This window comes from Capricornis sumatraensis, chromosome 22 (genome assembly GCF_032405125.1).
Source record: "Capricornis sumatraensis isolate serow.1 chromosome 22, serow.2, whole genome shotgun sequence".
In the NCBI taxonomy this organism is placed as follows: Eukaryota; Metazoa; Chordata; class Mammalia; order Artiodactyla; family Bovidae; genus Capricornis; species Capricornis sumatraensis.
In genome coordinates this window covers 34,578,077-34,602,500 of record NC_091090.1, presented here as the reverse complement: position 1 = coordinate 34,602,500, position 24,424 = coordinate 34,578,077, and the positions used below count along the sequence as shown (strand labels likewise).

The 24,424-nt window shown below is 39.6% G+C and overlaps 2 protein-coding genes and 4 non-coding genes across 7 annotated transcripts in view; 4 read left to right on the top strand and 2 right to left on the bottom strand.

Annotated features, from left to right (window-relative positions):
- Positions 1 to 24,424, bottom strand: part of LOC138069278 (zinc finger protein 184-like) — a 1,142,341-nt gene that overhangs the window by 43,396 nt on the left and 1,074,521 nt on the right. The window lies entirely within an intron of this gene.
- On the bottom strand, positions 2,178 to 2,259 carry TRNAS-UGA (transfer RNA serine (anticodon UGA)). Its single transcript has one exon. It is a non-coding gene; the product is annotated as a tRNA-Ser (tRNA).
- TRNAQ-CUG (transfer RNA glutamine (anticodon CUG)) lies at positions 9,811 to 9,882 on the top strand. Its single transcript has one exon. It is a non-coding gene; the product is annotated as a tRNA-Gln (tRNA).
- Positions 14,355 to 14,436, top strand: TRNAS-AGA (transfer RNA serine (anticodon AGA)). Its single transcript has one exon. It is a non-coding gene; the product is annotated as a tRNA-Ser (tRNA).
- Positions 17,544 to 20,276, top strand: LOC138069279 (epidermal growth factor receptor substrate 15). Of its 2 annotated transcripts, XM_068960533.1 has the most exons (3): positions 17,544 to 18,109; positions 18,188 to 19,748; positions 19,782 to 20,276. In XM_068960533.1, the coding sequence occupies exons 1-3, from the start codon at positions 17,544 to 17,546 to the stop codon at positions 20,274 to 20,276; spliced, it is 2,622 nt and encodes an 873-aa protein (XP_068816634.1). The 2 variants fall into 2 exon arrangements, with proteins under 2 accessions (XP_068816634.1, XP_068816633.1); XM_068960532.1 differs by having other exon boundaries at positions 17,544 to 19,748.
- TRNAS-AGA (transfer RNA serine (anticodon AGA)) lies at positions 24,034 to 24,115 on the top strand. The gene has a single exon. It is a non-coding gene; the product is annotated as a tRNA-Ser (tRNA).

Sequence of the window (24,424 nt, the reverse complement as noted above, 5' to 3'; positions counted from 1 at the left end):
AACCATCACAAATATTTACCTACTTGAACGGTTACAATAAAATATCAAAAGGCAGATAATACCAAGCATTGTTTAGGATGTGAAGCAACTGGACTCTTTCATACTTGGGAATATAAATTGGTTCAATCACTTACAAAAGTGTTTTGGCATTACATACTAAAGCTTGAACATACACAATTACTGTGAATCTGCAATTCCATCTTTAAGTGTTTCCACCCATCAAAAATTCTTATTTGTGTTGACTAAAAAACATATATAACAATATTCATAGCAGCAACATTTATAATAGCCAAAACTGGAAACAATCCAAGTGTCTTTGTAGAAGAGGTGGACTTTAGTAATGCATTGATATCTGGGGCTGATTTTGAAGAGTGGAGATGGTGCACAGATGCTTGTCAGAACAAGAGAGAAGGGATTAAGGGGCGTCAGTGACAGAGGAAGCTCAGAATAAGAGTATCCAAGAGGGATGAGGACATTTCTGTATTTGACACCCTGCTGGTTTCTCTCCTGCTCCATCCCTTCCATCTCCTAGACTTCCTCCTCCCTTACCCCTTTCTCCTTTTTACTTTTCCACGTATTCTCTACTCCTACCTGGACCTTATTTCCCCACTTTGTTCTGCATGGGAATCCAAGTACTGAGTTTCTGAATTCATATTTGTTTCCTGAACTGACTGTAAAATCCCAATAAATGTTTACATCCACATTTAGTAAACTTGACAAAAATAGTCAAAAAATGAGCAGATCTAAATAGACATTTCTTTAAAGAAGACATATGGATGGCCAAAAAGCACATGAAAAGATGCTCAACATCCTAATTATCAGAAAAATGCAATCAAAAGTACAATGAGGTATCACCTCATGCCAGCGAGAATGACCATCATCAAAAAGTCTGCAATCAATGCTTGCTTGTTGAGGGTGTGGAGAAAAGGGGAACCTTCTACATTGTTGGGAGGAATGTAACTTGGTACAACCACTATGGAGAACAGTATTTTGAGGGTCCTTAAAAAACTAAAAGTAAACTACAATATAATCCAGCAATCCCATTCCTGGGCATATATCCAGAGAAAACTATAATCCAAAAGGATGCATGCACCTCACAGCACTGTTTACAATAACTAAGGCATGGAAGCAACATAAGTGTGCTTCAACAGAGGATTGGATGAAGAGGTGGTATATATATATATATATACAATGGAATACTCAGTCATGAAAAAAATAAGCAATGCCATTTGCAGCAACATGGATAGATACGGAGATTGCAATACGTTTCTTACATTTTTGACTCTATTTCTGTTTTTTAAATTAGTTTATTTCTACCTTTTTTTTTAGGTCCCACATATAAGCAATATCATATATTTAATCTTACTTCACAATACTGCATGATGTAAACTAATTTAAAAAACAGAAATATAGTTACAAATGTGAGAAACAAACTTGTGGTTACCAGATTCCTGGGGTGGGGGTGGATAAATTGGGAAATTGAGATTGACATATATACACTACTATGTAGTACAAGAAACTACTCCATACTCTGTAATGACCTATATGGGAAAAGAATCTTTAAAAGAATGGGTAAATGTATATATATATATATAACTGAATCACTTTTGCTGTACAGCAGAAACTAACACGACATTGTAAATCAGCTATACTCCAACAAAAATTTTTAAAAGGATGCTAATGGTTCAGATACCATTTTACAGTGTGTTACTGTGCAAGTCAACCTGTTTCTTCATCTTTAAAATGGTGCTAATATTATCTACGTGATTGGGTTAAACTGATGATTAAGTGAGATAATCCATGTAATGCCAATTCAGTGCCTGTTCAAAAATCGTAGCTGTTAGAGAATATACTATTTTTATAAATCTTGAGTTCCCTAGAACAGATAGCAGCTGTGAAATCACCTCCACCCTAGAAGAGGATGGAATCTGAGTTTGATGTTGAGGACCCAAGTTGACATGACCAGTAAATAAGGAAAAGTAAGTCACCTTCCTCAAATCAGGATTAATATTATCTTCACACAGCAGTAGATTTAGTGCTGCATTTCATATTGATGTCAATGTTTCAGACACTATAGTCCCTGGAATTGGCAGGTTGTTCGACCTGACTTGAGTGACTGCAGAGCGGTTTCAGTTGATTGTGTCATTGACGTGAGAGTCTTCGGTTACGGATAAAACCGTAGTCGGCAGGATTCGAACCTGCGCGGGGAAACCCCAATGGATTTCAAGTCCATCGCCTTAACCACTCGGCCACGACTACCTGGTGGAACTGCCTTATTGTTAACAAGTTTGAAGGTACAGCGAGTGATATGCCATTTAATCACTAGGCACAAAAGCATAGTGAAAGTTGGTTTGGTGTATAACTGCCGTGGTAACAAAGAATTTCCTAAGCCCATTTGAGACTTCTCACGTTCAGATGAAATAAGTCATCCATGGCAAGTAGAAATTCAGTGGAGGAAGATGGAATTCAAAGAATCATTCTGAGACAAGGGATCCGAATTTTCTATGCCCTAGAACTAAGGGTGACCCTAGTAGTCTCACACCTGCAAGTGCCAGTGGGACTGGAAACGGGTTGGAAGAAATTTGGAGAAATCTGAAAGCGTGCAGTCAGTCGCGTTTGCTTTCAGCGTTAAACTCTAAAACAGAAGTAGCTCCGATAACCTTCAACTGCATTGACCTTTCCCTGTCTTAAGAGAAGTATTTGAAACCCGATTTGAGCCGGAGTGCGGAGTGAGAGAATGGGGAAGGTCCAGGAGCTGAAGAAAAAGATGCTGGGAAGATCTTCAACCCTCATGCTGGGAAAATCTTCAATTCCTCACTCCTTTTCTTCTTCCCTGAGAGGGAAGCCCATAGCCCAGGAGCCTTAGGGAGAAACTGCTTATATAACAGCTTGAGGACATTCACGGTATAGAAAAACAAACCAAATAAAATAAAATAACCCACATGACCATGCGTGTAATGCCAGACTAACTGTATTAATAGGGTTGTGGATTTAGAGACAACTCAATGGAACCCCGTAGAACTGGATTCTTTTTCCTTTTTTTTTTTTTTTTTTAAATGAGGAATTTAGGACTATAGGATTGACTTCTGAGGGTTGAAGTACTTTTCCAAAAGCACCATCAAGTAGATTTAGACAGACTTTCAGATACAAAGAGAGAATGCCTTTCATGGCTGAGGCCCTCAAACTCTCATAACTAAAGCTCTCCCTATCTTGTCCTTTAGGGCAGGCAACCAGACAGTTTTTCCTGTGGTGGGTTGAACTGTGTCACCCAATAAGAAAGAAATGTTGAAATCCTAAGCTGAGGTACCTGTGAATATGACTTTGAGTATAGTCGTTGCCAAGAATATCAAGTTAAAATGAGGTCATACTGGATTAAGGCCCTAAATCCAATGATAGAGTCCTTATAAGGAGAGGAAGATTTGAAACACACATAAAAATAGACACACAGGTACAAAGGCCATGTGAGAGGGAGGCACAGATTGGAATAATGCAGTTGCAAACCAAGGAACTACAGGGATTTTCAGCAACCACCAGAAGCTAGGAGAGAGCCATGAAACAGATTCTCCTTTAGACCTTCTAGAACCACTTTACACACACCTTTCATTTAGATTTCTGGCCTCTGGTACAGGGAAAGCATAAATTACTGCTGTCTTAAGCCACCCACTTTAATGGTAATTTGTTAAGACAGCCCTATGAAGCATTGCTCCTTTCTGTTTATGCTTGAAACAAGATCCTTCTTGCCACTTTAGCACTTCCAAATTCCACCAGAGAGCCTCGTACAAATTTTGGGTTGCCCAAAATGTTCATTCAGGCTTTTCTGTAAAACTAGAACGAAATTTTTGATCCATCCGTAGTTACTCCTTTTCATATAGTAAACTAATTTTGGAGAAAACACTTCTAGGGAGGTAATTCAAACTAAAGGAAATCATTTATGTGCAAAGACATATATGATACTTTTAGTTATAACAATAAAATAAACATTTCCAACAATGGAGAGAGGGATGATTATATAACTTGGGTTATATATACCTGGAAGAATATTACCAAACCATTAAAGACAATATTTTATAAGAAGTTGTGAATGGCTCAGGGAAAAAGTACAAGATATAATGTTAAATGAAAAGAGTAGGATAAAAAACGAATATGCTATAAGACTTCAATTATGTAAAATTTTTGAGGGTGAGAGAAAATACACTGAAGTGTTGCTGGTGTGGTTTCTTGGTTGTGCGATTGTGGGGTTTTTTTTTTTCTTTGTTTTTCTAATGTGAAGCAGACATCATTACTCAAGTTTTAAAAATGAAGAAGCAGAAATAGTGATTTTATTGCTGGAACAAGAGAAATACAATCTCTAGATACAAGGCTTTCATATTATTCTGTAATCACACATTTAGCTCAAGTGGTCTTTTTCAAAGGGATTATGTTTGCTACAGTGGTGAAACCCAGGGCTTTATCTTTGTTTTCTTATGATACTAATAAGTTAACAATAAAAATAATTAAAAAAGAAGTAATCCCACAATGATGAAAAGAGCATAAAAGCAAATGACAGATGGTAAGAAACAGTTTACCTCCCCAAATTTCAGTATCTTGATGCAGTTGAGATTTAGTTCTTACTTATGTAAAAGTCCATTGTAGACTCACTCTTGAGTCAGCAAAGAAAGGGGAGCCCATTTTTGCCCTTGTGGTGATTCAGGGACCCAGGTTTCTTCTATCTTAAGGATCTGCTGTCTTGTAAGGCTGGAGAAAATCCACACTTCTTTAAAGTCTAGGGGTACATGTTACTTTTGCATTCATAATCTGTTTGTTGTGACTAATCACTCAGCCACCCTGAGATGCAAACTGTTATGCAGATTGCTATGCAAATTGAGATGCAGGTATAGATGCTGGCTGGGTAAATTATTCCCATAGACAACTCCTATAGATAACTATGGAGGATGGAACATTACCGGGGTCCAGCCCCTGTTGGATCCAGGGTATCCTCAGGGGGACGGCATCAGTGACCTAGACGAATAATTCATTTAGAGATATAGAAAGAGATAAAGAAGGAATATAGAAGTTAGGAAAATATAGGAGAGAAAGAGGCTGATACTCCTTGGTTTACGCAGAAAGCCAATAAAGCCTCAGACAAGAGACTTGCTCTGTTCACGTAGGCCACAGGGGCCCATTTGAATAGCGAATGGTGCCCCACCTTGGGCTCCCTCTTGCGTGGGTCTTAGAAGCCCGGGCAGGATAGTGAACTCAGAGGGCCTCTACGTCCCAGGGAGTCAGCCTGAAAAGAAGATAAAGAAAGAAACAAAGAAAGACATGGGGAGACCAAGCTTCAGTAAGCGAAGCCCAAACTTTATTTTTCAGGAAAGCTTATATACCTTGAGTTATACATTGAAAATAATGGAAGACACATAGTCATGCAGGGTCAGCAGTCCTGACCCTTATCGGGACCAGGCGTTCTCCCTGCATTCCTTCCAATATACAAAGATCTTGGGTGATTTACATCATCTTCTGGCCAGGGGGCCTGGTAACATCTTATGACCCTTTCTGATAATGATTAGTCAGCCAGAAAACTCATTTTCTCCAAAGGTGATTTTTCTAAAATCAGGCGCCATCCTCCGAGAGCACTAGATAAGGTTGCATTCCTATAGAGTAAAGGTGAAGTGGGCTATAGCATGGGAGGAATTTATTAACTCAAGATCTAATGTGGTTAAATCAAAGGACATTGTTCACAAGTTTTAGAGAAAGGTGGTTGAGGATAGCCCCCCGTTAACGTCAGAGGTGTTGGTGAGAGGCATGATATAGTAAAACAGACAGATTCTGGTTTTGTGGTAGATGCTCGAGAGGGTTCAGGGGGGTCCCTCAAGGCCTGATCTTGCCTTTGCCCATCAGGTCTCTTCCTCATGACCTTTGCCATGGGTGGGATCTCCCGTGCTGGCTCCCTGCAGAACATGGATTGAGGTGAACATTACAATTATCAGCAACATTTGGGGAGGCAGAAAAGAGTTCAATAAATAGTAACTGAGTTAGTAGAGTGAATAAAGCTGAAAGCTTACTGTCTGCAGGGTGGAAAGCTACCAATTATAAAGTTACTAACATCTGTAAAGGATATTTCAGATTCTTGAAAAAGCTAACAGGAATTGGGAAAGAAAAAAAAAAACAAGATTAAAGGAAATTACTCTCTGAGAAAACCATCATGGAAAGACCAAACCACAGAGGACATATCAGGCATCCTGATTGCAATGGTCTGTCATATAAAATCACTCTAAAATGGGTCCATCTACTGGTGTATCAGGTTCATAATACCAATTAGGTTTTGCAAGCTACCTCTTAAATAGAATTGGACTGCTAAAAGAATGCTCAAACTACCACACAATTGCACTCATCTCACATGCTAGTAAAGTAATGCTCAAAATTCTCCAAGCCAGACTTCAGCAATATGTGAACTCCCTGATGTTCAAGCTGGTTTTAGAAAAGGCAGAGGAACCAGAGATCAAATTGCCAACATCCACTGGATCATGGAAAAAGCAAGAGAGTTCCAGAAAAAAACATCTACTTCTGCTTTATTGACTATCCCAAAGCCTTTGACTGTGTGGATCACAATAAACTGTGGGAAATTCTGAAAGAGATGGGAATACCAGACCACCTGACCTGCCTCTTGAGAAATCTGTGTGCAGGTCAGGAAGCAACAGTTAGAACTGGACATGGAACAACAGACTGGTTCCAAATAGGAAAAGGAGTACGTCAAGGCTGTGTACTGTCACCCTGCTTATTTAACTTCTATGCAGAGTACATCATGAGAAATGCTGGACTGGAAGAAACACAAGCTGGAATCAAGATTGCCAGGAGAAATATCAATAACCTCAGATATGCAGATGACACCACCCTTATGGGAGAAAATGAAGAGGAGCTAAAAAGCCTCTTGATGAAAGCGAAAGAGGAGAGTGAGAAAGTTGGCTTAAAACTCAACATTCAGAAAACGAAGATCATGGCATCTGGTCCCATCACTTCATGGGAAATAGATGGGGAAACAGTGGAAACAGTGAGAGACTTTATTTTTCTGGGCTCCAAAATCACTGCAGATGGTGATTTCAGCCATGAAATTAAAAGACACTTACTCCTTGGAAGAAAAGTTATGACCAACCTAGATAGTATATTCAAAAGCAGACACATTACTTTGCCGAGTAAGGTCCGTCTAGTCAAGGCTATGGTTTTTCCTGTGGTCATGTATGGATATGAGAGTTGGACTGTGAAGAAGGCTGAGTGCCGAAGAATTGATGCGTTTGAACTGTGGTGTTGGAGAAGACTCTTGAGGGTCCCTTGGACTGCAAGGAGATCCAACCAGTCCATTCTGAAGGAGATCAACCCTGGGATTTCTTTGGAAGGAATGATGCTAAAGCTGAAGCTCCTGTACTTTGGATACCTCATGCAAAGAATTGACTAATTGGAAAAGACTCTGATGCTGGGAGAGATTGGGGGCAGGAGGAGAAGGGGACAACCCAGGATGAGATGGCTGGATGGCATCACGGACTCGATGGATGTGAGTCTGGGTGAACTCCGGGAGATGGTGATGGACAGGGAGGCCTGGCGTGCTGCGATTCATGGGGTCGCAAAGAGTCGGACACAACTGAGCAACTGAACTGAACTGAAGGGTCCACCAGAATTCTGAGGAAAGATATGTACCAAAGCAAATAAATAGAAGAAAGAGCCTGATGGAACTAGAAACTAGTAAATAACAGAGGGGGGAAAAAAACTATTATTAATTTTCTCAGAAAAATAAGAGAACATTTTGCACCTATGGGACAATAATAGGAAGCTGTTATTTTTGAAAAAGCATCAAGAGATCAAGAATTCTTGAAATTTTTAAGAACTGTGATGATAGGAAAAAGTTTGATGGAAGAGTTGGAAGACAAAGTTGGAAAATTTTCTCATAAAGAGGAAGAGAAAAGAAAGATGGGAAATAGGAAAATGATAGCTAAATTAAAAGCTCATTCTAGAAAGTCCAACTATGTTTGATTGAAAGTGTTCCAGGACAAGACAACAAAGAAAATAAAGGGTGACAATTACTTATAAATGCCCCCCCCAAATTCACCAGACCTAAGATTTCCACATATTGCTCAACAAGTGAATGAAAAAGACCAAGAATCTACCCAAGTGTCCACATTATTTAAGAATGGCATTTAACTTCATCACCACAGCAATATCTAGAAGACAAAGGAGTCATGCTCACCAAGTTCTAAAATAGAGTGATTTCCACTCTGGAAATCTCTACCTGACTAAACTAAATCATTTGTGAAGTTAGTAAATATTTTTTCAGAAATGCATTATAGTTGGTGGTGGGAAGGGATAACCAGGAAACAGAGACCTCATGAGAACTTAAATCTAGGTGTCTCTAATGGGAAATCAGAACCCAGGGGGTGGAATCACCTTCTGGCAGCAGGCATGTCTGGCAGGATCTGGAGATATGGAAGAGAGACAACTGTTACTGCCAGGAGATGTTACATGAGGCAGAGGGGGCAGTTACAGTGCAGCCTCTTCAACTTGGAAGTATTTCTTCTGTATTTCAGACATCTTTATGCAACTCAAACTGCCTTAGCTGAATGCCCATACTTCTCCTGGGCTTTTGTTGGGAAGGTTCAAATCCGCATAGCTACAATTATTTACTTTTAGTAAAGACTTTTGTTTTAGTAAAGAGGCCTTTAGTAAAGAGGTTTCTCCTCAACCCTTTGGGTTGACAGTCTGGATTCTTCCATCTCCTGCTGTTGCCTTCCTCTATGGCAATAAACAGTCCTGTCACGTCTCCTGCTTGACATCAGGAAAACTTCACTGCCCATGAAAGAGGTAGGTCACAGCTTTGGAACTGTGGACCTCAAAAAGATCAAACCAGTAAATCCTGAAGGAAATCAACACTAACGATTCATTGGAAGGACTGATGCTGAAGCTGAAACTCCAATACTTTGGCTACATGATGCAAAGAGCTAACTCATTGGAAAAGACCCTGAGGCTGGGAAAGACTGAGGGCAAGAGGAGAAGGGGGCGACAAAGGGTGAGGTGGTTGGATGGCATCACCGACTCAATGGACATGAGTTTGAGCGAACTTCGGGACAGGGTAGTTTAGTGAAGGACAGGGAAGCCTGGTGTGCTGCAGTCCATAGGGTCGCAGTTGGACACTGAGCGACTGAACAATAGCTTTCTCAGTGAGAACCAAGATAAAAAACCCTGTTTTGAAAACATTCAAAGTGCTTTACCCTTGGTCTCCACGAGGTGGAAGCGTTCCGAGAAACAGAAGTCATCTCTTGGCATCCCACCCTCTCCGCTCCCCTGTCCGCCCTGCCACAGCGCCAGAACTGGTTGGCACATCAAGTCATTCGCAATTATGTATCACGAAATTCAACTTCCAAGAACGTCCCTTACGTTCGAAGTCAAGAACTCGGCACAAACACTCGGGATGCAGCGAGCCCCGCCGTTCCTCCGACAACGCAAGCAGGGCGCGCGGCTCTGCAAACACCGTATCGGAGCGCCGGTCACTGCATTTGGGCAGCCCGACTGACTGTGGTCGCGTGGAGTGCCGCCCCGCAAGCTGCAGAAAAGGCAGAGAGGAGCGCGAGAAAGCACGGACCTACCACTTCTATCCAGAGAAACTGATTTGCTTTTAAGAGTTTTGCACTAGGAGCTCCGGTGCGCGCAAGAAAAGGGGTGTGTGCTGTGTAGGCAGATAAGAAAACAAGGATGAGGATGCAAATTTCGGCTTTTCAGAGGATGTGTTATGGCAGAACTGAAACTATATGGTATCAGGAAGGAGTGCTATCAGTTTCCCAGTCGTGGGGTTCCATGGTGTAATGGTTAGCACTCTGGACTCTGAATCCAGCGATCCGAGTTCAAATCTCGGTGGAACCTAGATGCTTTTACTTTCTAACTATTTACTTATCTTTCCAGTTTTCCTTTTAGGGAGGGTTGGCAGGGAATCTGCAATTCACATTTTGCCTTTTCTTTATAAACTTTCGTACATCATTTTGGAGTTTTTCTACCTTGTGAAAGTTTAAAATAGCCATTTAAAAGTATACATTCTGTTTTAAATTGTCTTGATACCAAATAGGAAGAATTTTAAAGTACAACTTTAAATACTCAAAGCCAAAAGTAAAACGTTTTTTAATTTGTTTTTAAAATATTCTAGAAGTAAAGAATTAAGATGCAATCACATCCTTGTTATTCCTCATCATATTCTAATGAAAATGTTATAAATGCTTGGTGGGAATGTATATGATGTTCTTTCTACTGCTATTAGCAAAAGAATGCTCTCATTATATTAATTTTATATTAACTAATTGAATTTTTACTATTTATGAATATTACATAAAATACACACAAATTACTGTTTTCCCACATTATTAATTGCTGCTGCTGCTAAGTCGCTTCAGTCGTGTCTGACTCTGTGCGACCCCATAGACGGCAGCCCACCGGGCTCCGCGGTCCCTGGGATTTTCCAGGCAAGAACACTAGAGTGGGTTGCCATTTCCTTCTCCAATGCATGAAAGTGAAAAGTGACAATGAAGTCGCTCAGTCATGTCTGACTCTTAGCGACCCCATGGACTGCAGCCTACCAGGCTCCTCCATCGATGGGATTTTCCAGGCAAGAGTACTGGAGTGGGGTGCCATTGCCTAAGCCCTTGAAATAGTGAAAATCCACCCACACTTTGATTTATAGTGTTTCAACATATAAAGCATATTAAGGAGATTTTTCACTCTATGTTGCTGCCGCTGCTGCTGCTGCTGCTAAGTCACTTCAGTCATGTTCGACTCTGTGTGACCCCATAGACGGCAGCCCACCAGGCTCTGCCATCCCTGGGATTCTCCAGGCAAGAACACTGGAGTGGGTTGCCATTTCCTTCTCCAAATAGCTGAAATTCTTATTCTCATTTTAGTTATCTATTTTTTGTTCTTAGCTGAATTTTCAGTTACCAATAGATGTTAGTGATCAATCTGGAAAAGCAAATTGCTAAAATAAAGGGGGAAAAGCTACCTAACCATACCTTTTCTTTCTTATGTTCTTATGTTTGCTGATACTTCAGCCTAACAGATAAACTGCTTTTATGAAGATACCAACTGCCTGATTGTAATTTGAAATCTTAACTCCTTAGAAGTTTAGGGAAAGGCCATATTTTCATGTCTACCAAAGATACAGTTTATGCAAAGTCCTGCATGAACGCCATTATCAGAGACTGCTTCCTGGTCGATGTATATCCCTGGGGCCTCAAAACCCTTCATTGTAGGTACACATTTTCTCACCTTCCCTGAGTTCATTTACTTATAAAGCCATGAAAAACTGATAGGTACAAAGGACCTCAGTTGGCACTGATTCCTATACTAAGGATGTCCGCAATACTATTTTTAAATCTAGGACTCCATAATAAAAACATTTACTAATTCAATTTCAATACTTGATTTCAAAAAATGGAGAAACAACCTAACAATGTCAACAACCGCTATAGGCAGTGGAGTCCTCAGGGAGCCACCTTCCACTTCTGTTGGCACAGTGGAACCAGCATGGTAGGATGGGAAATGGAGACGCTCTGGAACTGGGTTCTTAACTCTGTGAATGTCTAACTGTGTAATTTTCAAGATGTAAAACTACTCTGTACCTCAATCTCTTTACTTTATGTAAAAGAAGGTAAGGCCTTCTTTGCTATGTTTTACGATGGTAAGTACCTTGCTTAAGGAAGACACTCCATAAACACTAGGGCTCTCTTTTCCCTCTTTTTCTTTTCTTTCTCTCTCTCTTCCTCCTGCCCCCTTCTCCTCCTCCTTATTCTTCAGAAAGAAGGGTACCTGAGAATGGAAAAGGGACATTTTGGTGTATTTGGATCAATTCAAGTACCACGGTCAGTGATGCTTCCTTCCTAAAAATATTCTTGCCAGCAGAAGCAGCCTACCCTCTATTCCAAAACACTAGCCTATCTTTGGAGAAGGAAACAGCACCCCACTCCAGTACTCTTGCCTGGAAAATCCCATGGACGGAGGAGCCTGGTAGGCTACAGTTCATGGGATCGCTAAGAGTTGGACATGACTGAGGGACTTCACTTTCACTTTTCACTTTTCACTTTCATGCATTGGAGAAGGAAATGGCAACCCACTCCAGTGTTCTTGTCTGGAGAATCCCAGGGATGGGGGAGCCTGGTGGGCTGCCCTCTATGGGGTCACACAGAGTCGAACATGACTGAAGCAACTTAGCAGCAGCAGCAGCACCCTATCCTTGCTCAAAAACCAGGTAAAAAATCTCAACTGAAGTAGTTACCTTGCTTGAGGATATTGATTTTTTTCAAGACCTACCCCTACCACCTTGCACTGCCTATAGGACTCAGGGAATCACTATATATTTTTATTTTACATACTGAAAGAATTGTAATATAATGCTAATTCATATCAAAAGAAAATCAGAGTAGTGTGTGGGGGAGTGATAAACCAGGAAAAAAGAAACACAATGTAGAATTTATTAAATGTAGAATGTAGAATTTATCAAATTTATCAATATGGGTACACTTAATGGAGATTCTGAAGTTAGTGTGTTAGCTAGAACAGCTGGGAATTATAACAGTGTGCATGATAAGTTGACTGTAACCTAAAATCAGTAGAAATACAGTAAATGAAGCAGCCAAGATGTCTTTGGTATGAGGTAGAGAAAGATATCGATATCTTAGATTCTTTTAAAACACATGGGAACTTGCAATGGATTTATCACATGTGACACTCACTCATCTTCCCTCTTAGCTCCCTGGAAGGCTCCCTTTCAAAACCCCCTAAGAAACAGATTGGTGAAGAGAGAGCTAGGGTCCTTGGGAAGTTCTCTAGAACCTGTCCTTTGTAGAAAGGTTTGATGGTAATGGATACATCCCTAATTTTTTTAAAATTATTTACCTTTTTGATCCCCTTCCTCCATTTCTCCCACTTGCCCTAGCCTACCTTTACCTTTGGTAACCACTTTAGATTCCACATATAAAAGGTATTTGTCTTTCCTCTCTGGCTTATTTCACTTAGCATCATTCCCTCAAGATCCATCCATGTTGCAATAGATGGCAAGATTTTATTCTTTTTTATGGCTGAATAATATTTCATTGCATATACTATAACCTCTTTATTCCTTCATCCATCGATGGACAGAGGTTTTCATACCTTGGCTGTTGTAAACAGTGCTGCAATGAACATGGGAGTTCATATATACTTTTCAAATTAATGATTTCATTTTCTTCAGATAAATATCCAGAAGTGAAATTGCTGGATCATATGATAGTTCTATTTTTAATTTTTTGAGCAATCTCCATACATTTTCCATAGTGGCTGCACCAACTTATCTTCCCACCAACAGTGCACAGAGGTCCCCATCCTTGCCAATATTTGTTATTTCTTGTTTTCTGAATAATAGGCGTTATAACAGATGTGAGATGATATCTCATTGTAGTTTTGATTTGCATTCATCTGATGATTAATGATGTTGAGCATCTTTTCATGTACCTTTTGACCATATATATGTCTTTGGAAGACAGATTTATTCAGATCTTCTATCCATTTTTAAATCAGATGGCTTCCTTGCCTTTCACTTGTATGAGTTCTTTCTATATTTTGGATATTAAACCCTTATCAGATATATGATTTGCAAATATTTCCTCCCATTCCAATGGTTTTATGGTTTTAAATCTTACTTTCAAGTCTGTAAGTCATTTTAAGCTCCTAGACATAGGTCTGGGTTATGATTTTTTTTGGATTTGGCACCAAATAAAAGTAAAAGCAACAAAAGCAAAAACAAACAAGTGGAACTATATCAAACTAAAAAGCTTCTGCACAGCAAAGGAAGCAATAAAAAAGCAAACAACAAAACATTAGTCTCCTCTCTTCAGACCATCAGAATAAGGAATCCTTGCAAGTTTGAGGAGGAAGTGTTACCTGCCAATTTGACACAGTAACCTATGTGTCTAAATGATGCCAAAGAGCAAGAAACTGCTTAATACAAATACAGTTTCTGATAGAAAATGTGACATTCTGAAGAGAATTGAAGTTCTCTATAGTTGCTGCTGCTAAGTCACTTCAGTCGTGTCCGACTCTGTGCGACCCCATAGACGGCAGCCCACCAGGCTCCGCGGTCCCTGAGATTTTCCAGGCAAGAACACTAGAGTGGGTTGCCATTTCCTTCTCCAATGCATGAAAGTGAAAAGTGAAAGTGAAGTCGCTCAGTCGCGTCCGACTCTTAGCGACCCCATGGATTGTAGCCCACTAGGCTCCTCTGTCCATGGGATTTTCCAGGCAAGAGTACTGGAGTGGGGTGCCATTGCCTTCTCCTCTCTATAGCTACTTAGACCAATGAACTTACTACTGTCTAAGTAGTCGTGGCCGAGTGGTTAAGGCGATGGACTAGAAATCCATTGGGGTCTCCCCGCGCAGGTTCGAATCCTGCCGACTACGACATTGCTCTCTATTGAGACATAGCCAGTTGGGGAAGAATGCTGTTACCATGGAGAGAAGCTGGATTGTTCTCCAACCTGGCTCTTTATGTTGCCAGTGAAAGGCTCCCCGCCGCTGGGCCGCTGGAAGCACACGGATTATACCCCCCGTATGGGGTCTGATTTATTATTAATTTTAAGTAATTTGACCACAGCCCTAATGGTGCTTTCTTTCCCCACTGGAAGAGCCCAGGCTTTGATGGTACCTTCCTCTTTCCTCCAATCAAAATACTGCTTAGAAGGCAGCCTTTCCTAAAGAAAAAACTTGGCAGAAACCTTTCCCCTTTATCAGGACTCTTCTCTAGTCATGTATGTCCTTACTCATGTACAAAAGGAAACTCCACGAAATCTTGGCTCACATATAAGTGAAAGCCAGAACTCACAGCTATGGTCATGAATCCAAACTGGATTTTAATAGGCAAGCCACTACATAACTGAAGAAATTATTTAAGCCATTCCTTTGGAAGGCAAACCAAAAAAGTCAACAACATTATGCCAGATTAACTTGTCCTGGGGTCCAGGACGCTGGTAAAGAGACAGGAGCTAAAAGCGAGATGAGGTTTTGACTCATTCTGGGCACGGAGTTCAGATGCAAAATCCCACTGGGTCATTAACACGTGTGAGTTAATGTATTGAAGTGTTAAAGCAATGTCAACCACACTTGAATGCCTTTCTAGGAATTCCTAAGAAAATTAGATTATCTCACTAGGCAATTTAACAGGACTGATCCTCACCTCTCTTGTGGAGATCTGCATAGTTGTCATACTTTAGTGCATTTCAAGAATGCATCTAATAATTTTCTTAAACCCAATGCATTCCATATTCGTTGGTTAAATGCCAGATAGTTTCCTCTTTCATGCATGTATTCAGAGGAATGAAGTACAGTAAAAAAACAGCAAGTTGCAACCTCAGGAAGGTCAGTGATGTTGAGTTGTGATAAGTCTTCTTTGCTGAGCAGGGCCTGCTTGATGAAAACAACTTGGTTTTGGCTATCAAGACCTGGATTTCCAGAGGATGAACTTGATATTTCTTTGCAAAATGCATCATTTCTCTTCTCTCCATCTCTTACATTCAGCATACAGGTTGCTTTGACTCTCAAAAACTAAATAGAATTCTAGAATGTCAAAGTCATGAAACGTTAAGGCCCTTCTGTGGAAACAGCTCCTAACTTTAGAGTTGTAGAAAGTGACCCACATGACATTGATGTACAGAATTTAAAAATAAAAATGTATTCAAAAAGATATCTTAGAGAGAATGTTGATAGTATAAGCAGAAGTTCTTCTCTTTCCAGATACTGCTTTCTGGAGGAATCCCATGGAAAATGAAACTCCAGTTCTGGGGGATGGAATAGAGATCCTGAGCCAGGGCTGACCATTATACAGAATCTTGCTTTGGGGAGTATCAGCCTGTAATCTGATTTCTGAATGCTACTGTTAGGATTCTAGAACTTCTCTCATAACATTTTTTTTTTTTTTTTCCTTTTTTGGCTACACCCGGCAGCATATGGGATTTTAGTTCCCCAACCAGGGATGGAACCCAAGCCTCCTGCATTGGGAGCATGGAGTCTTAACCGCTGGACCACCAGGGAAATCCCTTTCTCTTTAGCTTTAAATCACTGAAATTTCTTATAAATAAGGAAAATAAAACCAAAAATAAAACTGGTGAACAGTGTAAGAAAATCAAGAATTACAGTAATTGCAACAGAGAATGTAAATTAGGAAGTACATTTCCAATTGAAATAAATCCGAGCCACTGATTTAATTTAAAATTTTCTAGTAGCCATATTAAAAAGTAAAAAGAGAAGGCATAATTCTTTTAATAATATATTTTATTTTAACCCAACATATTCAAAATATCATTTCAATATGTAAGAAATTTGAAAAGTTGACAGTGTGATAGTTTACTTTGTTTTTTTTTTATACAAAACCTTCAAAGTCTGCTGTGTATCTTTCACTCAGAGCTCAAGTAGGACCAAATGCTCAATAGTCAGAAGTCACAAATGGCTAAGGTATTGGACATCACAGATTTAGAGTGTGAAGAGAACATACGACTGAGTTGATAGACGATTGAAACCAAGGGAGAGTCTACACTGAAAGCAATAGGCTATGGTCCAACATAGAACTATTCTTGGTATGCACTTCTTGGAGCTTTTGAAGCTAGTGCTGCTGTTAGTAAACTTGCGATTTCAGGGCATTCTTTCCTAACCTACTCAGGAGTGTCGGTGAAACCCCAGTGCATCCTGCTGACAGCTCCTCTTCCAGGATGGTAGGGGGACAGCTCTTACCCAGCATCATAAATAGCTCCTGTTTCAGCATCAGGAGCATCGTCAAACCTCCAAAGTTTCTATTTCTAGGAAGGCAGAGCCCGGAAAGTCCATGAGCCTCCTTCACCATGTCTTTTTCCATTTGTTTCAGTTATGGGAATCATTCATCTCTGATTTGGCTGACTTGCTGTCCTTAAAGTCAAGGTGCAGCTTTAAAGTCAAGATAGAGTTCCTCAAATGTAAAATTGATTATTAGCTTATCCAGTGTTGTCACTCCTAGGTTCTCTACCTCCTGAAATCCCGTGCATCCTTAAAGATTGCCTGTCTATGTCTCCTCCTTTGAAAAGCCCTCAAGTTCCATCCTTCATTCCCCTTCTTCAGTGCCCCTTATAGTGTCTTTGCCATAACATTGTTTAAGAAAATGCAATGGTAATATTAGTGCTTCCATATATCTTTGTTTATATGTCTCATATGAAACTACTTCTGTATTCATCATTCTGCATGCTAGCATATGTGTTTTTGAAGAAATGAACTGGTTAAGTCATCACTTTAGATTACATAAGCTAATGTAGTAGAAACTAACCCCATTTATGAATCTAACTGCTGTGTGTCCTTTAAATAGTACATTCCTTTAGTGCATCCTTTCATCTCTTTTCTTTCCTTGGCATCATTTAAAAGTCTCAAAAGAGGGGAGACGCCCGCCAGCCGGCCCGGGCCTCGCCTCCGGCCGCTCCCTCCGCCTCCTCCCCGCCCCGAGCCCCTGTCCGCTCGTCCTTCCTTCCCCTCCCGTGCATGATGGAAACACCATGGCTGCGGCGGCCCAGCTCTCCCTGACACAGTTATCAAGTGGAAATCCTCTTTATGAAAAATACTATAGACAGGTTGATACGGGCAATACTGGAAGGGTATTGGCTTCTGATGCTGCTGTATTCCTAAAAAAATCAGGACTTCCAGACCTGATACTCGGAAAGATCTGGGATTTAGCTGACACAGATGGGAAAGGTATCCTGAACAAACAAGAATTCTTTGTTGCTTTGCGTCTTGTGGCATGTGCCCAGAATGGATTGGAGGTTTCACTAAGTAGTTTGAACCTGGCTGTTCCTCCACCAAGATTTCATGATACCAGTAGTCCTTTGCTAATCAGTGGAACCTCTGCAGCTGAGCTCCCATGGGCTGTGAAACCTGAAGATAAGGCCAAATATGATGCAATTTTTGATAGTTTATGCCCAGTGAATGGATTTCTGTCTGGTGATAAAGTGAAACCAGTGTTGCTCAACTCTAAGTTACCTGTGGATATTCTTGGAAGAGTTTGGGAATTGAGTGATATTGACCATGATGGAATGCTTGACAGAGACGAGTTTGCCGTTGCCATGTTTTTGGTATACTGCGCACTGGAGAAAGAACCTGTGCCAATGTCCTTGCCTCCAGCCTTGGTGCCACCTTCTAAGAGGAAAACGTGGATTGTATCCCCTGCAGAAAAAGCTAAATATGATGAAATCTTCTTGAAAACTGATAAAGATATGGATGGATTTGTGTCAGGATTGGAAGTCTGTGAAATCTTCCTGAAGACAGGGTTACCTTCTGCCTTACTAGCCCATATTTGGGCATTATGTGACACAAAGAACTGTGGGAAGCTTTCAAAAGATCAATTTGCCTTGGCTTTTCACTTAATCAATCAGAAGTTAATAAAGGGCATTGATCCTCCTCACAATCTTACTCCTGAGATGATTCCGCCATCAGATAGGGCCACTTTACAAAAGAACATCATAGGATCAAGTCCTGTTGCAGATTTCTCTGCCATTAAGGAGCTAGATACCCTTAACAATGAAATAGTTGACCTACAGAGGGAAAAGAATAATGTGGAACAGGACCTTAAGGAGAAAGAAGATGCTGTTAAACAGAGAACAAGCGAGGTTCAGGATCTTCAAGATGAAGTGCAAAGGGAGAATACTAATCTGCAAAAACTACAGGCCCAGAAACAGCAAGTACAGGAACTCCTTGATGGGCTGGATGAGCAGAAAGCCCAGCTGGAGGAGCAACTGCAGGAAGTCAGAAAGAAGTGTGCTGAGGAGGCCCAGCTGATTTCATCCCTGAAAGCTGAACTAACTAGTCAAGAATCACAGATCTCCACTTATGAAGAAGAGCTGGCCAAAGCTAGAGAAGAGCTGAGTTGCCTACAACAAGAAACAGCAGAGTTGGAAGAGAGTGTGGAGTCAGGGAAGGCTCAGCTGGGACCTCTTCAGCAGCACCTGCAAGATTCACAGCAGGAAATCAGTTCAATGCAAATGAAACTTGTGGAAATGAAAGAGTTGGAAAACCATAGTAATCAATTAAATTGGTGCAGTAGTCCACACAGCATTCTTGTAAATGGTGCTACAGATTATTGCAGCCTCAGTACCAGCAGCAGTGAAACAGCCAATCTTAATGAGCACACTGAAGGCCAGAGCAACCTAAAGTCTGAGCCCATACACCAGGAGTCTCCAGCAAGAAGTAGTCCTGAAATACTGCCTTCTTGTGTGACTGATGAAAATGAAGAGATGACTGTAGCTGTTAATGAAAAAGTTTGTCCTGAATTTAATAGTGACAGACGTTCAAAAGAGGAAGATCCATTTAATGTAGAAACAAGTTCACTGACAAATCCAGTTGCAGATTCAAACTTGGATTTTTCCCAGTCTGATCCTTTTGTTGGCAGTGATCCTTTCAAGGATGATCCTTTTGGGAAAATTGATCCATTCGGTGGTGATCCTTTCAAAGGGTCAGGTCCATTTGCATCTGACTGCTTCTTCAAGCAGTCTTCTACTGATCCTTTTGCCACTTCAAGTACTGACCCTTTCAGTGCAGCCAGCGATAGCAGTAATACATCGGTAGAAACATTAAAGCACAATGATCCTTTTGCTCCTGGTGGAACAGTTGTTGTTGCAGCAAGCGATTCAGCCACGGACCCCTTTGCTTCTGTTTTTGGAAGTGAATCATTTGAAGATGGATTTGCTGATTTTAGCACATCGTCAAAGGTCAACAATGAAGATATTTCTTTCCAAACAAAGGTCAACAATGAAGATCCTTTTACTTCAGCCACATCAAGCTCCATCAGCAGTGTGGCCATTACAAAAAATATGCTTGAGGAAACATCCGTCAAAAATGAAGATGTACCCCCAGCACTGCCACCAAAGATAGGAACTCCAACAAGACCCTGCCCACCACCACCTGGGAAAAGACCCATCAACAAAATGGATTCTTCTGATCCCTTTAAACTGAATGATCCATTTCAGCCTTTCTCGGGCAATGATAGCCCCAAAGAAAAAGATCCTGATATGTTTTGCGATCCATTCACTTCTACTACTACCACTACCAATAAAGAGGCTGACCCAAGCAATTTTGCTAACTGCAGTGCTTATCCCTCTGAGGAAGATATGATTGAGTGGGCCAAGAGAGAAAGTGAGAGAGAGGAAGAGCAGAGACTTGCCCGACTGAATCAGCAAGAGCAAGAAGACTTAGAACTGGCTATTGCACTCAGCAAATCTGAAATATCAGAAGCATGAAGAAATCTCCTGTTCTTCGTCAACCACACAACACTCTCCTTCTTGAATACTGAAGCTATTTACAATGTGTATCAAACCTACCTGTGAGCATGGGAATACAAAAGGTTTGAGATTCCTGTAAATGTGACGAAAGTTTTGACTTTTTAAACTCCATTTCAGATTTGTCTTTTTTTTCCCCCCGTGCAAGTGGTAACCCAGATGACTTCACCTAGGCCCCTGCTCTGGGGTGCATTTAGTGTGAGCTGTTGCCTGCCTGTGCCTCTCTTACTTGTAAAGCTAGAGCACCCAAGTTTCTGCCTTCTGGAATATAGAGAAATAGTTTCACCCCTATGCTACCCTTATTCTGTAGTTACTCTAATGATAGCCAGTGGGGTTCTCAAAGTTGGCAGTATTCTCCCCTAATTTAAATGGTTGAAAGAGGGGAAGGGAAAGAACATCCTATTTCTTTTATGATAGGGCAAATTGGCCAGTTTAAACTACATGTTTGTATTTCCTTTTAATCAAAATACTGTTCAATTTGTTTTTTATAGACAAGAAAAAATATTTTGCATACATTGACTCCCACTGTTGAAAACAGGGTGTTTTAGATGAAACCATTAGAGCTTCAGACTCAATCTTTTCCTAAATAAAAACATTAAAGCCTCATGTCTGAAATAAATTAAAAAATTTTTTTTCTGGATTTAAAGGATTTTAGATAAACAGATACCTCTCCATGATTTTAAGTACTTAGAGAATGAAGAAAAATTTTCACCTAAAATATACTCATCAATATAAGATAAGCAAAAATCTTAACCTGGCAGCCATTCTGTCATTGCCATGGCACTGTCCTCTTTAGTTCATGGTAGGTTTATATTTTTACTTTTGTAGAAGAAACTTTAGTAAGCTAGAACTGGAAGGTACTTTAACTTTTTGTATATATATTTTTTTGTTTTCTTTAATGAAGGCTCAATTACTTGAAATGTAAAAACATACTCTGAATACAGATGAAAAAATTGACATGTATTAAATCATTATTGCTTTGTGTCCATCTTTGTGGATTAAAATAGTCTATTCTTTTTGTACTTTTCACCTACAAAATTGGCAAGCTAGCAAAAACTTTTTTTTGTTTTTTTAAATTGGGAGAGAGGAGACCTGCCCAGTTATCAGATCTCTTTACATGTTAAAAGCCTATCTTCTGCAAAACTGACTTAGCAGACAAGCTGAATTTAAAATGGACTGTGAAGTAGGCTGTAAGTTGTAGAGTAATCTAAATTTTTTTTAACATCAGTTACTGACTTAAATAATGTGTTGAAAACCAAGATAAAGGAAAATGCACCTAAAAACGAATTAAATGTGTCTGTGGTCACCAAGTCAAGGTGGTATTGATCTGTGTTAATCAGAGTAACTTATTGCCTAGCTTATGAATAAATTCCAGAATATCCAATTATTTCATTTTGAAATGGTGCTTTCTCTCCACACACAATTGGATTACTGCAGTTCAAAATGAATTTAAACTACTTTCTTGCATTGCTTTTTTCTACTTTTATAAATTAAAGCATTTCAGCATGAAAGTCATACAGACAAAGCAAGGGCTGAATCATAATCACAGGGCTTTAATATTGATAAACTAATCCATTTATAAGGATATACTCCAAAAGTTGATTGAGAAGGTAGTGTTGGGAGTTGTAAATGGTAGTGGGTTTTGGGTTTTTTTCTTCCCCTTCCACTTTAGGAAAAAGGTAAGTTGACTTGAACAACCTTCTTTTGCACTGGGAAAATGAGCAGATGTTTGAAATGGTTTTAAAATATTTTTTTAAATTAAAAGAACACTCTGGAAAGTACTAAATATCTGTAACTTATAAACACCAACTTTCAGTGTACCTTAATCTTATGTGTGTTTAACTGGATTGCATAGATTCTTATCTTTTGTTAAAATATGTATACTCAGTGGACCAATATGATATTAAAGTATGCATATATTATATAAATATATATATATATATATATCTAAACCTCCATGCTCACTTGAGTAGGATGAATGTCTTAGAGTCATTTATGATCATATTTTATGTTGTTGACTCTGGCTCCAGTGCCTGTGATGGAAAAGGACAGATGAGTATTCCTGAGAGCTAAGTAGCACTTATTACAAGGTTTTAACCATCTTCTACCTTCTTGTTCAGATTTATTTGAGTTCTCTTTATAGAATTTTCTCATATGTTTCAAACTTCTAAACTGTAGCCTGTAATTATGAGAACAATAAACTTTAATAATAATAAACCATAGTCTCCATACATCCTAAAAAAATAAATAAATAAATAAAAGTCTCAAAAAAGTCGTTGGTCGATTAATCCATTATTTTCCTTAAATATTTTATGAATTTTTGATATTTCTTTTGCTATATCTGTTAGTCTTTCAGAAGCAACAGAACATCCTAAATTAAATGCTACTATGAGACATCTATGACTTTGAAATGAAAAGTTGCAACAGCAGTAAATGGAAATTGGAAAAACAGAATTCAGAATATTCATTAAGAATTAAGAGAACTAAAGTTGTCTAGCATCTGTTTCCCTTTTGCTTGCTTCCTTTTTCAACAAGAAAGGGAGACTATCACAAATCAAGGGCTTCTTCTCAGTGGAGATCTTAGAGTAAGGATTGAAAGGGAACTGAGATAGAGGTTCTAATAAGCTTTGGTTGAACAAGGTTCCATTCCATTCTGTTGGACCTACATATGTTTCATTCTAGTGTCCCAAATGTGGACTGAGAAACCCACACCCATTACCCCTCTGAAAAAGCGACACTCTAAGAACTGGTTTGACTGGGATTATAGCTTCAGGCATGAGTGAACTTTGGCTTCCTAATTTACAAAATTGAGGTTAATGACTCACATAGCCATATTTCAAAGGTGATATTTATTCACCAACTTTTTGCTTAATTACAGTTTAGTAACATTAGTTAGTTAAAAATGCTTATTTGTTGAAAATAGGTTTTGTAACTTAAAGGAGACTCTTTAATGCAGGGGGTTCTTAGTCTTGTGTCTGTGTTCTATAACAGTATTTATGAATCCTTGACATGGTTTCTATAGTTGTTAGCTTTGAGTCAGGGCCAATCTCTCTATGACAGGGTGAACAAGTTTTCTTTTACCATGGGATTTTCAGGCAAAAAATAATTTGAGTCTCTGTCTTAATAACTGCACGACCATTGAATGAGAACAATTTGTTAACTCTATTTTGTTGTTTTGGGAACACATAAAATGACTATGAAAAGGTAAATAGGCTCCAAACAAATTCCTTCTAACTGTCTTAATAGATTTGTCTGACATGAACCCAACATCTGTCTTCCCAATGACGAAGTCTCACTTACTACTATACCAGGGAAGAAAGTTTTATTGAAAATCACTATCCTCACTGTATGTGGACTTAAGTTCTAGTGCGTTTGTTTCTTTTAATGATTGGTATTACATGTAATTCTGAAGTGAATGTTAAAGTTTGTTCCACTTTGTGGTCTATTTCATGAATCTCCACCAGAGGCTGACAGAGCAGACACTGATCTCACTCCAATAACCCATCAAATGAGGTCTCTTTCCAGTTGTGCGGATAATGTTTTCCCTGGTAATATGGTGTAACAGCATGATAGTCACTCAAATGACATCAGAGAATGGTCACATTGACTGCAAATATACTTTCTGATATGTGACTCAATCTTTCTGGTATGTGATTTAATTTTATGAAAGCTAAACTTCAGCATGGCTATTTATTCTCATAGCATGTTGTCTTATTGTGTAGTCGTGGCCGAGTGGTTAAGGCGATGGACTAGAAATCCATTGGGGTCTCCCCGCGCAGGTTCAAATCCTGCCGACTACGTGGTAGTTATTTGTGGAATAATTCCTTCTTAATACTATGCTTTTTGACAAACTCCGGAGTTGCAAGTCCAAACACAAACAGGAACTCTAACCAAGATGCAGGCAGTTACTACCCTTTCTAGCTTGTAATCCTGCAATTAACTCACCCTTGCTGGAAAAAACCAAGTCATAATTATTGCATTTTTCCAATAGGTTTGACCTGAATCCTAATATATTTTCTTTTCCCCTGAGAAGAGTCCTAACTTCAGAGATACCTTGGTGTTTCCTGCTTTCAAAATCCTACTTGCTTCTCCATGAAAATTTTACCTTT

Bases quoted from the DNA above. Each gene is read 5' to 3' on its own strand.
- LOC138069279 (XM_068960532.1), top strand. From the start codon at position 17,544: ATGGCTGCGGCGGCCCAGCTCTCCCTGACACAGTTATCAAGTGGAAAT. The intron at 19,749-19,781 runs GTCAACAATGAA...TTCCAAACAAAG, and splicing joins ATTTTAGCACATCGTCAAAG to GTCAACAATGAAGATCCTTT.